This window comes from Numida meleagris, chromosome 5 (genome assembly GCF_002078875.1).
Source record: "Numida meleagris isolate 19003 breed g44 Domestic line chromosome 5, NumMel1.0, whole genome shotgun sequence".
Classification (NCBI taxonomy): domain Eukaryota; kingdom Metazoa; phylum Chordata; class Aves; order Galliformes; family Numididae; genus Numida; species Numida meleagris.
The window spans coordinates 12,083,041-12,096,821 of record NC_034413.1 but is presented as its reverse complement, the minus strand read 5'-3'; the positions used below and the strand labels follow the sequence as shown (position 1 = coordinate 12,096,821).

Here is a 13,781-nt window from a genome sequence, read left to right as displayed (position 1 = left end):
TGTTGATGTAAACAGGACAGAAAACTAGATTTATTAAAAGGAGGGCTTTAATAATAAATTAAGGACAGAGGGAGACCACAAGCACCTCAAGTAATTTCCTCTGACCTACACTCTCCCTTTTGCCAGCAACCACACCTACCTCCTGATATTCTGGTGGGTTTTTTTTTTGCCTCATGCTTTTGTATCAGAAGTCTCAGGTTCAACCCTTGTTGCTGGTGACCTTCCAAGAAGCACCATGCTGTATAATCAGCTTCAACTAAGGAATTGAATTTGACTGAATTTTGTTCTATGTTCTATGTTCTTTGATGGTGTGTTCTAGAAAGATGGAGAACATGATATACCAGCTTTAGAGGTGTGCAGAGAGCTGGCTGTACATGTAAGTCAGCACTTCGAGAAAGTAAGGAACGCGTATGTTAGGATTTGCTCAGTCTGTGGTGGGATGTTTTCACTCAAAATCAGGCTCAGTGCAAAATACAGGCAATGGAGACAGCAGCCGACTGCTCATCTGCATTGTATTATCATTAATGAAGTAATGGTTTCCATGTATGCTAGTAGCTGGAAATGTAGAAAATGGGAGTAACCTGCACAACCAAGTAATTGCAAGCCATGCAAGTTTACTGATGACCACTATGACTCTTGGCAACATAGAGATGCTTTGAGCAGCTGTAAGCTCTGTGCTTGCTATGATCATGCTGCAGAGGTCTTTCCTAAATTACTGCTAAGTGCTCAATTAATTTTAGGATGCGTTACAACAGCAAATGAGTTAAAATAAGAATCAGCTACTCCATCTCCGCTACAAATCATTTTTGGAATAGGACAAAGTACTCCACTTCTGCTTCTTTGCAACATGTCATATTTCGAATAAAGCAAGTAATTGTTTATATTTTATTAGCCATCACAAGACATCACCTTCCTTAACATTGACACAGATTGGAGCTTCAGACATTCCAGAAACCTGCCAAGAGATGACAGAACAAACATATTAGTACCACTGTGCAAGGCTTGCTACTTGAGCATCATCTCTTATGTAAAATTCTTTGGGCTTTGGGAAAAGCAGGCAAATTTCAACACAAGAAAAGGAGCAGTGTCCCTTTATCATACAACAGTGATAATAAGCTGAAGCTTATTATTTTTCTACCCCTTTTGCTGGCTATGAGGACAACACATATCATTTTGAAAAAACCTATTTCAGATGAAATGTATTTGAAAGTGGACTACAGAGAGTTTTCTAGCACACGTGTTTTGCTACATAAGAACAAACTCAATCACTTCTGTGCAGTCATTGCTTAGTCAGGTCTCAATGCATATAGCTTTATTGTATAGTGCTCCTATTCTCTGTTCAGAACAAGGTCCTAACAGTGCAGCATTAATCTCTTCTTAGATTCTCAGATACAATTAACAAGTCTTTAACTGTTACTTTATTATTTCAATACCCAACTAAGCAAGTTAATTTTACAGCAAAAGGATAAATCACAGGCACATATTTCGTGTAGGAAAAGCCTGATATACCTAGATGCAACATCCATCCATTCCTCCTTCCTTGCTCACCCTTTCTCCCTGCATGAGATTCCCTAACCCTGTTTGCCATGTCTGAAGAACAGAAAGAATACTAGTAACCCATGATTTTTGTAGACTAGAGTAGCAGCCTAATTTGTTGAGAATGCCCCAAAACAAAATGATGCTATACCATAACTGAGGTTCAAAGTTGTACATAAAGTTCATGTGCCTGTGTTTCTCCTCCTAATTATGTTCTGTTATTAGCAATTTCTTTGTCACTCTTTCCTCCTGGGCTGGAATTAAATCATTTTGGCCCCAGAAGAACACTGGGCACTTACCATTTACTTATCTGCCACAGCAGGAGTCTTCTTTTTAGGTCTAAGTTTGAAATATAAGACGAGCATTGCAATGCCTGTGTACGTTGCTATTACATACTGAAAAAAAAAAATGTTTACAGTCAGTCTCAAACTCAGAAATCATTATTACTAGACTAGAAAAATTAATTGCCATGATACATACATTCCTCCTGCCTGTGATGGTGTAGGAATTGAAGTACTTCTGAAATCCAGTGAACTGGTGTTGAGATCCCGAGTCATGGCCAGCCATGGCTGCTGGTTCTAACAAGCAATACAGAACAGTTAATGAGTTTTACAGTCAGTTGGACAGGATCAATAGAAAAATCAAGCTGATCTCAATGTTGTGCTTAGTTGTTCCTTGACAGCTATTTACCTCTGTTTTCAGGACATTTAACAGACTGGATATACATAAAGAGCAGGTACATTCAGAGCAGTGTGTCTTAAAAGACAAAGAAATAAGGAGTTCTGAAGGGAAGAATGCTTTAGACTTTCCAGAGTTCATTCAACAGAAATTAAACACGTAGAAAATAGTACGATGATAAAAACAAAGGAAAATTCCTTGAAAATAAAGAACTGCCAGTCCTGTCTGCGCAACCATTCAATACAGGCAATTTTATAGCAATTGTTCGGGAATTTGCAACACTTAAAGTAACTCTCCTTAAGTTCAGCTAGGGAGAAGCTTCAATTGCACATATAAAAGCTCAGTGGTGACCTGATTCAGTCAAGACCATCGCTCCATTTTGCAATTCAAAATGCTGTGTTGCAACTTTCATGCTATATTAGAATACAAGTGTTTGGTCATTAAGACCTGCCCTGCTCATAGTCACACATTACTATTGTATCTCACTTGATAAGGTTAGGCTAAAACACATATATATTTCTACTCAGTTTTCAGCTATACCAGCAAGCCAATTGGGGCAGCTACAGAACCTTATAAGTGTTTTCACAGATACAGTGAAAGCACCAGGCACACAAGGGCAAACCTTTGCATTTTGTCTGTATCTAAACCAAGATTTCAGGTCTACCGCAAGAAGCCAGTTAACACAACAGCCTACCAAACATACAGGGGCACACTTGCAGGATCACTCAGTAGCTGAAGCTGGCACCTCTGGAGATCCAACCCCAACCTGCTCAATTCAGGGTCACTCATGAACTTGTCATTAGGTTTTGAGTATCTCCAGAGATGGAGGCTCCGCAAGTGCCCTGGAGAGCCTGTTTCAGTGTCTGACCTTCCTTACAGCACGAGAGGTTATAATGTTTGGAGATATCTTTCTGAAGAGCATTCTTCTCTTATACTTAAGGGAGTTTTATATTAGGACAGATACTTGTTGTTTACCTTATGCCTCAGCTCAAAGGAAGCGCTCGTGCCACACGTTATCCACCAAGCTTGGCAGAGATGCTGTAGCCACCAGCACCCTGTAAAAGAGATACAGCGAATGGGTATAGCTGGTTCTGCATTCATTAACACAACCCTTGCACAAACCCTACCCTGCAACATCTCTACTATGCAGCCAGAGATGCCTGCCTGCACCTGGCTGATGGCGCAACAGCAAGAACTCTCAAAGAAACCTCCCCAAACATTTGGGGTAGATAATTCGGAAAGCCAGTCTTGTCTTTTCTTTATACAAGACTGAAGCAAAACTCTGGAGAAGAACCACCGGGAACCTTCCGAGGACGGCTCGGAGCCCAGACATCGCAACACAAACTTTCCTTTTCGGAAAAGCTCTATGCGTTCAGCCTGCCTCACACTGAAGCTGGCGCGGAACGCTGCGGCCCCACTGCTGCCTCGACACGGGCCGGTGCGGGGGAAGCGGCACCGCAGCTGAAGGTCGCGGGCGCCCTTGAGAACAGCCACAGCCGAACACTACATACCGCCTCTCTCCCACCCAGCGACAAAGCCCCCCAAAAGAACAGCAGGCAGAAGCCTGTACCCAGGCCGGACACGCTCCCTCCCGCCACGGCCACACCGAGTACCTCCTCAGCTCCTTTCGCACCGTCTCGCTCTGCCCTTCTTCAGCGCCCTCCCACAAGATGGCGGCCGCCAAGCTGCGCGCGCAGCCACCGCGCCGCGCGCTGATTGGCTGTGCACTCCAGCGGGCCTCTCCCCCCACCCCGCCCCGCACCCGGCCCTGAGGCTGGCCCGCCGCTTCCGTCCTCCCTTTGACCTTTGCCCGTCTCCCATAGTACTGCTTCCGGGGGCCAGCGGCGAGCGGCGCACGTGAGGCTCGGAGCGGTGTGAGTGGTGGCTTTGAAGCTGGGCCTGGGGAGGGGAGGCCTGGTCTCTGTGGGTAGAGCGGTGCGGGGCGTCGCGGCCTGTGCCAGCGGCTGCGGAAGGCGTTTGTTGCTCAGTGAGTCTTTTGGCTAAGAGTGCCTTGAAGGACTTTCATTGTACGCTTCTGTGGGTAAAGAGGCGTTAGGTGTTGGGCAGATCGCTTAAATTTGACAAATTAGTAATATAAAGCATGTGTTTAGGTGGGCCCATACCATACTTAAGAGTAGTGAGATGACAGATGCATTGTGAGTTTTTTGTTTTTCCTCACTGACCGCCTGGAAAGCAGCCATCTGGATTTTTTTCATAGTTTTTGGGTAATTCAGTCTTATTGCTTTTCAGTGTTTGTGAGGGACAAGCCTAACAGCTGCCTGTTTAACTTCTGTTTTGTCATTTGTTCTATAGAAGCGCAGGTATGGCGTCCATGGAAGAAAACTTTCCTCGAGGGGGAGTCCAGAAGAAGCCCACAGAGAATACAGGAAAAAAAGCGAAACCAAAGTTTGAGCAGGATAACTTGTTTGATGTACGTCATTTGCATGTTCTTGATTAAGTCTTAGAGTTCTTCCACTGTCAGAATGTGACCTGAAATCCTTCCCATCCCTTACTTCTGTAGTAACCTATAGAGGAGACTTCCATAAGAGATAGCTGCTGGCATCCTCCTTGCTTCTGATCAATCTTCAATGAAGATTGCTGGCAGATGTTGCACAAGCATCTGGTGCTGAGATACTTGTATAGTTTCACTAGAGTTGTTGCATGCAGACAAACTAAGTTTGTTTTTTCTCTGTTCCATGGAATGTGGTGCAGTTTGTTTCTCCCTAGTCACAGTTTTACAAATGATTGGCCTGAGCTCAAAAGGTGATATTTTAGAGGACTCCCATGAAGACATATAGTAATTAATGTGCTCATTCCCTTTTTTCTCGAATCTAGTGTTTTTGTCTAACTTTATTCCTGTTGATTGAATTCTGCCTTAGTAGGTGTTCATCTTGTTATCTTTTCCTCTCTGCTTGTAATCTGATTTAGGTTCACCATGAAGAACAATCCCAGAAAAGAAAACGGAGTGAAGAGGATCACAGGAAGCAGAAGAAGTTCAAGGCAGACAAAAAGGCTCCTGCTAAAGACAATGCTATTAGTGTTGAACCACTCACAATTAAGGTTTGTGGATAAGTGTTTTATTTTGTGTGTCTCTGTCTTCGTGGGCCTGGTAAAAATGGTGTACTTTCCCTCATTAAAACCTCTAAAATATAGCAACAATTCAAGACAAAAATGTGTCTACCACGCTATTATCATTGACTTGCCAAGGTAACCACTGGGTGCTGTTCTTTCTGTTTTCCCAGGATCTCTGTGAGGGGATGCTGCTCCTTGGTTGTATAAAAGAGATCACTGACTTTGAGCTTGTCATCAGCTTGCCCAATGGACTTACAGGATTTGTGCCGGTCACGCAGATCAGCGATGCCTATAGTGAATTGTTGAACAAGCAGGTGACCCAAGGGGAGCTGCTGGAGGTGAGACCTTGGGGCTGGGCTGTGATTTCTGTCTGGAAGCTAGGGTGTGTTAGCTCAGAATCAACCCTGAAACCTTGCTTAGGAGCCTATAGCTTAAGTTTGATTGCCTGCGGAGGCTTAGCCTTGGTTAAATATTGCATGAACTTCATAGACAGCCTGTTAAACTTGGAGAGATCTGTGGTTTCTTTTTGCTGCTGTAGCTAAATACTGATCTTTGGCTGTAGGCAGTTAAGTGAGGAAGTTAATGAAATGGTTGGAAGGTGGTGTGAGGATGCCATTGTCTCTCAGAGAGCTTGGGGAATATCGCGGTCCTTATAATATTGTTGTGATTCTGCATACAGTGTCCTGCTGCGTAGTGATAATGTATATTTACTCTGGACCCAGCTATTTCAAACAATCTTTTCAGTTTCCTGATAGTACAGCTTGTTGGAAAGAAAGAGGATGGAGTAATCTGGTACTCCCTCTATCCAGTGTCAGCTCTCCCTAAGTTGTTGTGAAATATAATGTGCTGGATGCTAGCCATTTAGTAGTGATGCTTGTTAAAGAGGGTGGTGGGGTTGGTGTCTCTGGCTCTGAAGATGTGCTTTGGTCCTCAGCTGCAACGTCTTGGTTCTGACCTGCCTAGTAATTCTTGTTAAGCAAAGCTGACTTTCTAGTATGTGTTGTTGTCCCTGCGCCTATATTGAGATCTTGGAGTTTGTGGTATTTCTTGCCTTTTTTACTGTAGTGTTGTCAGAGATCAAGAACTTTCCAATGGGATTTTTGTTTCAAAAACTGCTTCAGTAACAAATTCTGGCCTTCTTGCATTATTTAATATTGTCATGTTTGTATGTTTTCTTACTCTTGATCATCTTTCTGGGCAGGACTTGAATTCTCTCTCAGACCTGTATTCTCCAGGGACGCTGGTCAGATGCGTTGTGACCAGTGTTGAGAAAAGTGCTGATGGACGTCGGAGTATCAAACTGTCCATCAACCCTAAAAGTGTCAACAGGGGTCTGAATGCATCAGCACTAACATCAGGCATGGTATGTGTTCACAGCCTTTCTAGCCTTTTGAGGTGCCTCTTGTGCTGCATGAGGGGAACACTTCAGTTTGTCTTTGTATGCTATCAGAACAGAACAGGGAGCTGCTGCCACCAGGGGAATAGACCTGGGAGGAGGGGGCAATATTGGATCTTGACTATGCTCCTACAGGCTGTCACCCATGAAATCCATTCATCTGATTTTTTTGGATTTGGGTAAATTACGTAATTACTTCTCTCTGCGTAAGTTTGTTGTTTATACAGAGAATAGTATTTAACAGCCTATCTTGTGGAGGTGTTTGGTTGTTTAATTTTTGTATTTCCAGCTTTTTGATTGCAGGCTTGTGCCTGCAGTTGGAGCACCTGCTATATTTGAGCATCCCATTTTTTTTTTTAACCTACTTTTTCATTAACTCTGTACATACATAGCTTGACAAGGATAGAGTTTAGACCCCATTGTCAGATGAGCTATCTAGTAGGAAAGAATGTTGCATTCATTCTTCTACTCTGCAAAACTGTTCTCTGGCCTCATGAAACAAGTGAGTACTTGTGTGGTAAATCTCTCACCAGAAGTACGTTCTTTGCAGACTCAGCTGTTTCTTCACCTTACTGAATTGCAATGCTTCCTTCCCAACAGCTGCTCTCAGGATTTGTGTCTAGTGCAGAAGACCATGGCTACCTCATTGATATTGGCGTCAGTGGGACTCATGCTTTCCTTCCTCACCAAAAAGCCCAAAATTATATCAAAGCAGTCCAGAGAGGTAAGTAGTATTGCAAGAAGAGCTGGAGAGGTTAAAATGGATGTGGAGAATGAAAGGAATTGAAGCTGATTATGTCTGTGGTGTTAGTGCACCTCAGTGAGAGTTGGGTCACGATGGAGTCTTTGCAAATTGTTGAAAACAACAGTGGCTGGTAAGCAACAAGCCACTAAGTTCCCTTTTTTCTGCCAGACCATGTTGTTCCAAGCCCTTTGATGCTTGCTGGCAGTAGACCTCACTTTGATGAGGTCTTTTAGCTTCTTAAAATAGAAGGAATAAAAGCTTTTTCAGAGCTTTGGAGAAAACTACAGGCAAAAGGGAACTCCTTAGTGTTCCTGGAAGGGGATTTATGCTGTGGCTTGCCTTTGTAGGGTCTGACTTGAAAATAGGGCAGAGCCTGAACTGTGTCATTGAAGAAGTAAAGAATGAGGGAAGAGTGGTCCGTCTGTCTGCTGATCGATCAGATGTTGCTGCATCCGTTGCAACAGAGCAACAGAACTGGACACTCTCTAATCTACTGCCAGGGCTGGTGGTGAAAGCTCAAGTGAAGAAGGTAAGCTATGTGTAGTTGCTGTTGTTGTTGTTTGTTTTTCAGCCTTCCTGAAGAGATACAGGTAAAAAGGACATGGAAGTTCGTAAGCTGGAAAACTTTGTGTTTGGATTCAATTACACAAAAAGAGCAGACACTGTTTTCAGCTAGGTGCTCCCAGTGGTTTCATGCAAGGTCTGATCTTCACCATGCTTCTCATACTATGAGTATAAAGGCTTCGGACAGGAGATAGCAATAAACCATGGAGAAGAGCAGGATGAATTTTTTTTTATGGCCTATGCCTAGGAGAAGTATTCAACACTGTAGCAGCACTCTTCAGAGTAAGGACAACATTAGTGGAAAATCTGAAGGATTATTTTTTCAAAACGATGTAGAAAACGGAATTGTTAGCAGTTATCTTGGCTATTTTTATGTGCTTGTTTAGTGCATGGTGACTTTTCGTGAAATGTGTGAATTGCTCTCTGTTTCTGAAAACACACTGACTTTTTAATTTTTTGGTTTTTTTGCATCTTCTTATGTAATTTCCTTCCCCTTTCTAGGTGGCTCCACTGGGTATCAATCTGACTTTTCTGTCTTCCTTCACTGGCATTGTGGATTTCATGCACGTGGACCCAGAGAAATCCACAAATTATTCTCCAAATCAAGTGGTAAGAAGAGGATGAAGCCTGGCTGCAGTTATTTTGTTGCTTACAACATCTGTTATCTTCTTCAGCAGTTTTTTGAGGAAGGGTGTTTTTCAGTGGAATCTTAGCTATCTTTCTTATCTTTCATTTGAATTGTTATCTTAGCTGCTTTAGGGCTGTAAGGAGCGTAGCCATTCCTGGGATAATGGAAGACTTATTTGGAAAGCATGAGAGACTTGTGAATGATGGCAAATGAGTTCTGCAGTTGTCTTCCCCTCATTGCACTGATACCAGACTAGCCCATAAACAACAAATTAATGCAAAAAACCCTGATCAATGGAGCTGTTAAAACTGGAAAGATGTTAAGTGCTCATATGTGAGCAGAGTTCAGGCATCAAAAGTAATGTCTAAAAACCAGGAATGATATGACTTCAATTTTGTATATATACTGATGTTATACTGATAACAAACATTATCTCTCCTAGGTGAAGGCTTGTGTCCTCTCTACCCACCCCACCTCCAAGGTGGTGCGACTTACTCTGCGGCAGGCCTTCCTCCACCCTGGAGGATCCCCAAACCAGCTCTCCAATGATCGCATAGGGGCAGTGGTAGAAGAGTCCACAGTGAAGGCTTTCTACAAGCAGTTTGGTGCTGTCTTTGAGCTTGATGATGGCACTCTTGCATTTGCACGGGTAAGTACCAGGGCAGTGAAGGGAACTCCTTTGTAGATGTCTTAGCCTCTTGGGGAAGAAAATTAGGACTAAGTTTTATTTCCTACCATAATGTTCTTTGTGAGACAAACGCAAAAAAATTAAGATAATGTGGAAGGTGTTGGCTAAATGCAGCCTCCCTTGTTTGGGTTGGGATGTAGGTGGATTGTTGCACAAGAGCTAGTGCAACTTGCTGCACAAAGTATGTTAGAAGGATGATTTTTGTCAGCTGCTACTACTTCAATGTAAGGACTATATAAGTGTTTCCATTTTCCAAACACAGAATTCCCATTTGTTTTTCTAGTTGAAACATCTGTCAAAAACCAGAAAATCTTTTAAACCTGCAGCGTTTAAGACTGGATGTAAACACAAGTGTCGGATCATTGACTACAGCCTGATGGACGAGATGTGTTTAGTGTCTCTGAAGCAGTAAGTTTTACAGATTCTTCTAGGAAATTTTGTTGAAGGGTCAGAAGGGTTTGGTCAGTGTGAAAGGTACTACGTTCCTTTGCAGAACTGAAACTTGCCATTTGAAGTTTTTAGCTTTTATCTGTGTTGTTTCATGTTAGGTTGGTTGCATATCCCATATATCTTACTGTAACTGTAGGTTCAATGTATGTATGTGGTGGGCTGAGGCCCAGTGAGACTTCTGTTGTGATCATTTCAGAAGACTGTGAATGAACAGGAAGCTGAATGTTGGTGTTCCAAGTCCCAGCCTGTTTTCCTCCTCGCTCTTAGTATTTCCATCTGTGGCTTTAAGCGGTACAGGTTATGGGTTCTCTCTTCATGGAGCCATGCCTGGTGGTTGTCACCAGGAATGGAAACTGGTGAACCTCCCTGGCCTTTGTCCAGAGAGCTGTCTTGGAAGGTGGGTGAGCTGGGGTTAAAGCACAAAACTCTGGTGATGTAGAGTGTTGAGTATGTGTGGTATAAAGGATACTTTGGACAAGGTGGAAAGGAGAGTGAAAAGGAGATTGTTTCCTTTTATCCTTGCTTTTTTTTTTTTTTTTTTTTTAAAGTTGCCTGACAGGTCACCTCTTGTTCTGTCTCTTTCCTAGCCAAATTATTGAAGCTCGTTTCCTGCGATACCAAGACATTCACACGGGGGATGTCACACAGGTGAGCTCCTGAAGCACTGACACTGTGCGGCAGTTGTACTTAGAGAAATGATCTAGCTAATGTACACTTTTTCTGCTTAATGTGTATATTCATTCAACTCCTGATCCAGACTTGTGGTAGGAAAGTAAGAAGAAAAGCTTTTCCTTCTAGGAACTTCATTAACAAAGTGTGATACTCATCTTTCTCTGTTTTGTTCAGCTTTTTGTTAATGGTGGCAAGGCAATCACAGTGGGTCATTCTTATGTTTGAGTCATGACTGTTGGTTGTATCTCTGGAAACAATTCCAGTTTGCTAGGGTTGATAGGAATTTTGCAGAAGCAGATGATGTTTAGGTTGTAAAGCAGAGTTATGCAATGTGTAAAATGTTTAACGGATCCGATTAATTGGGTGTGGGTTAGACTAAGATTTTATTTTATGGAGCTTGTCAAATTTAATAATAGTATGTGGTGCAGTGTCCTGATTGCTTCTTACCTGAGCATGGCTTACTTTTCATGCCGAATTTACTGATCATTTTCTCTCTTTTGGTCTCCAGGGCAAAGTATTGTCTCTGAAACCCATTGGGATGCAGGTGAAAGTTAGTGATGGAATTAAAGGGCTTGTGCCATCCATGCATCTTGCTGATGTGATCCTGAAGCAGCCTGAGAAGAAGTACAACATAGGAGATGAAGTCAGGTGTCGGGTGAGAGCTGCTTGAAGGGATCTTCAGCTGCTTTAAATGGCTATATCATTCTGACTGTTTAGCTGCTGTATTGGTTGGACAATGGCAGACATGCTTTTCGAACCTTGTTTTACTATGCTTTTGTAGGTATTAGAGTGCAATCCTACAGAAAAGAAGCTGTTTCTTACTTTAAAGAAAACTCTTGTGCAATCAAAGCTTCCAATCCTCTCCAGTTATGAAGATGCAGAACCAGGTCTGATCACACATGGCTTTGTGGTGTGTGCAAGGGAATTTGGCTGCATTGTAAAGTTCTACAATGATGTCAAAGGTCTGGTACCGAAGAATGAGCTGAGCTCAGAGCCCATATCTTGTCCAGATAAAGTCTTCCATGAAGGCCAGGTAATTAATTTACCTATGTCAAACCTTTTGTGAATGAATGCAATAGAGAAGTGTGCAATTGAGTTGGCTTTGATGTGAGTTTTTCTTGGAGAAACCAAGTACACCAAGAGGTGTTCACCTTTCACTTTAAGTAGTAGTTAGCCTCATCTATATAAATAGAGCATGTGAAAGGGACAGCTCTTCTTTGACTATCTCACAGAGCTTTTTTTTTCCCCTACGTGTGTGTTTTTTTAATTTGTTTTTGTTTTGTTTTGTTTTGCTACAGGTCGTTAAAGTAAGGGTCTTAAAATGTGAACCCCAGCAGGAAAGGCTCTTGCTGTCCTTCAGGTTATCAAGCAGGCCTGTTCCTGAAGGCAGAAGTGAAGGTGCTCTAAAGAAGAAACAGCAAGTGAAATATCAAATAGGAGAGGTATTAAATTCAATGACTATTCCTCTTTTTGCTTCTAAGTGTTCTCTAAAAAATGTGTAATCACTTTGGGCAACTCTGCTTCAAGAAAAGTTATTGGAGGTCAGGAACTAGTGTTAAATATGCGTTTCTTATATTGTGGTCAGATCAAAAACAAGATCTATGCTGTCAGAGGTCAGGATAAAGGAAGCCCAGAACAATCTTCTAGGAGGTACCAATTAGTACTTTTGCTCCTAGATGAAGTCCCTTTTCATCTGGATGCTGCTTATGTTCACTCCAAAAACAGCTGATTTTGTGCCTCAGAGAAAAATAATTTCAGAGCAATGTTTCTTAAATGCTTCCCTGTTGTCTATGGAATAAACAGTTTCCAACACACTGCAAATGTTATTGGTGCAGGAACATGACAGTTATTGTTGTTTTGTTTGTTTTTAAATTTTGTTGAAATGATTCCCTTCATCCTTCAAGCAGAAAGTCATAACCAAGTGAGTGTTTCTAGTCTTTGATTTCACTGGGAGCTGAGAATTACTTTTGTTTTCCTATCAGAGCTGGCATGCTTCTGAGGCTCAGTTCTGTTGATGTCAGATTCTCTCTTATGTGGCTGGGAGGCCATGTCAGAGGCAAGCATTTGGTACCCTGTGCATACTTCAAAGTCACTGTGGTTTTTATATCACTCTGTTTCTTCTTTTTTCAGATGGTTGATGTCAAAGTCTTGAAGAAGAATGAGAATGGGCTAGAGGTTTCTATCTTAGAAGATGGGGGTGATGTGATAGCCTGGCTTCCTACAGTGCATCTCTCTGACTTTGTTGCTAACTCTAAGCTCCTGTGGCATTGCCTTCAAGAGGGAGATGTCTTGCCCAGAGTTATGTGCCTGAATGACAGGGGGGACCGTATTGTATCCTTTGTTACCTCAACGAATCAGATGAGGGAGAAGCAGAACAAGAAAAAAAATAAATCTGTTAGGAATCTGGAGTATCTGCAACAAACAAAATATTTGCTAGTTAATGTGTTGAAGCAGAAGTGCCTATCAAGCTATTGATGCTTCAAAGAGCCGCTATAATTTGTTTGTTGAGTGAGGCTCGGCTGCTGCTAGAATCCTATTGAGATGAGGACTTGGTTGTGAAATTGCTGAGCTTCCCAAACAGCTTCAGAACATCAGTGTTAATCATATCATAACCTTAGCAAAATGTTGCTGTTTTTATACCAAAAGGAGGAACTGAAATATTAGGAAGTTTTCAATTCAGCTGGATGAAACATGCATCATTAATGCTGAGTAACTTAAGAGATAACATCTGCTAAATTTTAGTGTAAGGAGATCAATATTCTAACTGAAATTGCAGGATTTTGGCCTTTGTACTGCCTAACGTGCAACAAGTGCTGTAGCTCAATGGCTAGCAGCATCAAGAGATTCGAATGGCATCAGGCTCCTTTTATTCACCCCACTTTTTCCTAACTGTTTGTGAAGATCTTGTGCAGGAAGTCTGCAGTGATTTCTGCTATACAGGAAGAGCAAGTTGTGAGAAGTTTCTCTGAAATCCAGCCTGGGGTGCTGCTGGTTGGTTATGTGAGGAAGGTTATGCCCTTTGGAGTGTTCGTGGAGTTCCCTTTTGGTGTGACAGGACTGGCGCCTAAAGTGGTAAGTCATGAATTCACTTGACTTCAGAAAACAGCATGTGTGTAATCATCAGGGAAGGCTGAAACATGATTTTTAAGCAAGGCTGGAAGGAACAGTAGGACTGGGGGTCCTGTGTTTGAACAGCTTCCTCACAGAGTGGCAAATCATAGAATCATAGAATCAGCTAGGTTGGAAAAGACCTACAAGATCACCTAGTCCAACCATCCACCTACCACCAACAACCCCACTAAACCATGTCTCCCAATGCTATATCTAAACATTTCTTGAACATCTCCAGGGA

The 13,781-nt window shown here is 42.3% G+C and overlaps 2 protein-coding genes across 5 annotated transcripts in view; one reads left to right on the top strand and one right to left on the bottom strand.

Moving 5' to 3' along the window:
• USMG5 (up-regulated during skeletal muscle growth 5 homolog (mouse)) lies at window positions 834-3,960 on the bottom strand. Of its 2 annotated transcripts, none has more exons than XM_021400713.1 (5): window positions 3,828-3,960; window positions 3,190-3,269; window positions 2,017-2,114; window positions 1,836-1,931; window positions 834-955 (listed from the first exon to the last, which is right to left on the bottom strand). In XM_021400713.1, exons 3-4 carry the CDS (start codon window positions 2,101-2,103, stop codon window positions 1,839-1,841), a joined length of 180 nt encoding a protein of 59 aa, XP_021256388.1. In that variant the 5' UTR covers window positions 2,104-2,114; window positions 3,190-3,269; window positions 3,828-3,960; the 3' UTR covers window positions 834-955; window positions 1,836-1,838. The 2 variants fall into 2 exon arrangements, with proteins under 2 accessions (XP_021256388.1, XP_021256389.1); XM_021400714.1 differs by having other exon boundaries at window positions 3,785-3,911.
• The window catches only part of PDCD11 (programmed cell death 11), a 24,486-nt gene continuing 14,669 nt past the window's right edge, over window positions 3,965-13,781 (top strand). Inside the window, exons 1-16 of one of the 3 annotated variants that reach the window (XM_021400702.1) lie at window positions 3,965-4,088; window positions 4,528-4,645; window positions 5,143-5,274; window positions 5,457-5,624; window positions 6,488-6,649; window positions 7,283-7,406; window positions 7,775-7,956; window positions 8,493-8,600; window positions 9,062-9,268; window positions 9,591-9,715; window positions 10,345-10,405; window positions 10,938-11,084; window positions 11,211-11,462; window positions 11,728-11,871; window positions 12,560-12,760; window positions 13,331-13,501. In XM_021400702.1, the coding sequence (XP_021256377.1) occupies window positions 4,538-4,645; window positions 5,143-5,274; window positions 5,457-5,624; window positions 6,488-6,649; window positions 7,283-7,406; window positions 7,775-7,956; window positions 8,493-8,600; window positions 9,062-9,268; window positions 9,591-9,715; window positions 10,345-10,405; window positions 10,938-11,084; window positions 11,211-11,462; window positions 11,728-11,871; window positions 12,560-12,760; window positions 13,331-13,501 (2,292 nt within the window). In that variant the 5' untranslated portion in view covers window positions 3,965-4,088; window positions 4,528-4,537. Of the gene's footprint in view, window positions 4,089-4,113; window positions 4,202-4,335; window positions 4,440-4,527; window positions 4,646-5,142; window positions 5,275-5,456; window positions 5,625-6,487; window positions 6,650-7,282; window positions 7,407-7,774; window positions 7,957-8,492; window positions 8,601-9,061; window positions 9,269-9,590; window positions 9,716-10,344; window positions 10,406-10,937; window positions 11,085-11,210; window positions 11,463-11,727; window positions 11,872-12,559; window positions 12,761-13,330; window positions 13,502-13,781 lie in introns of those variants that run through there. The other 2 variants (XM_021400704.1, XM_021400705.1) reach the window with 2 other exon arrangements.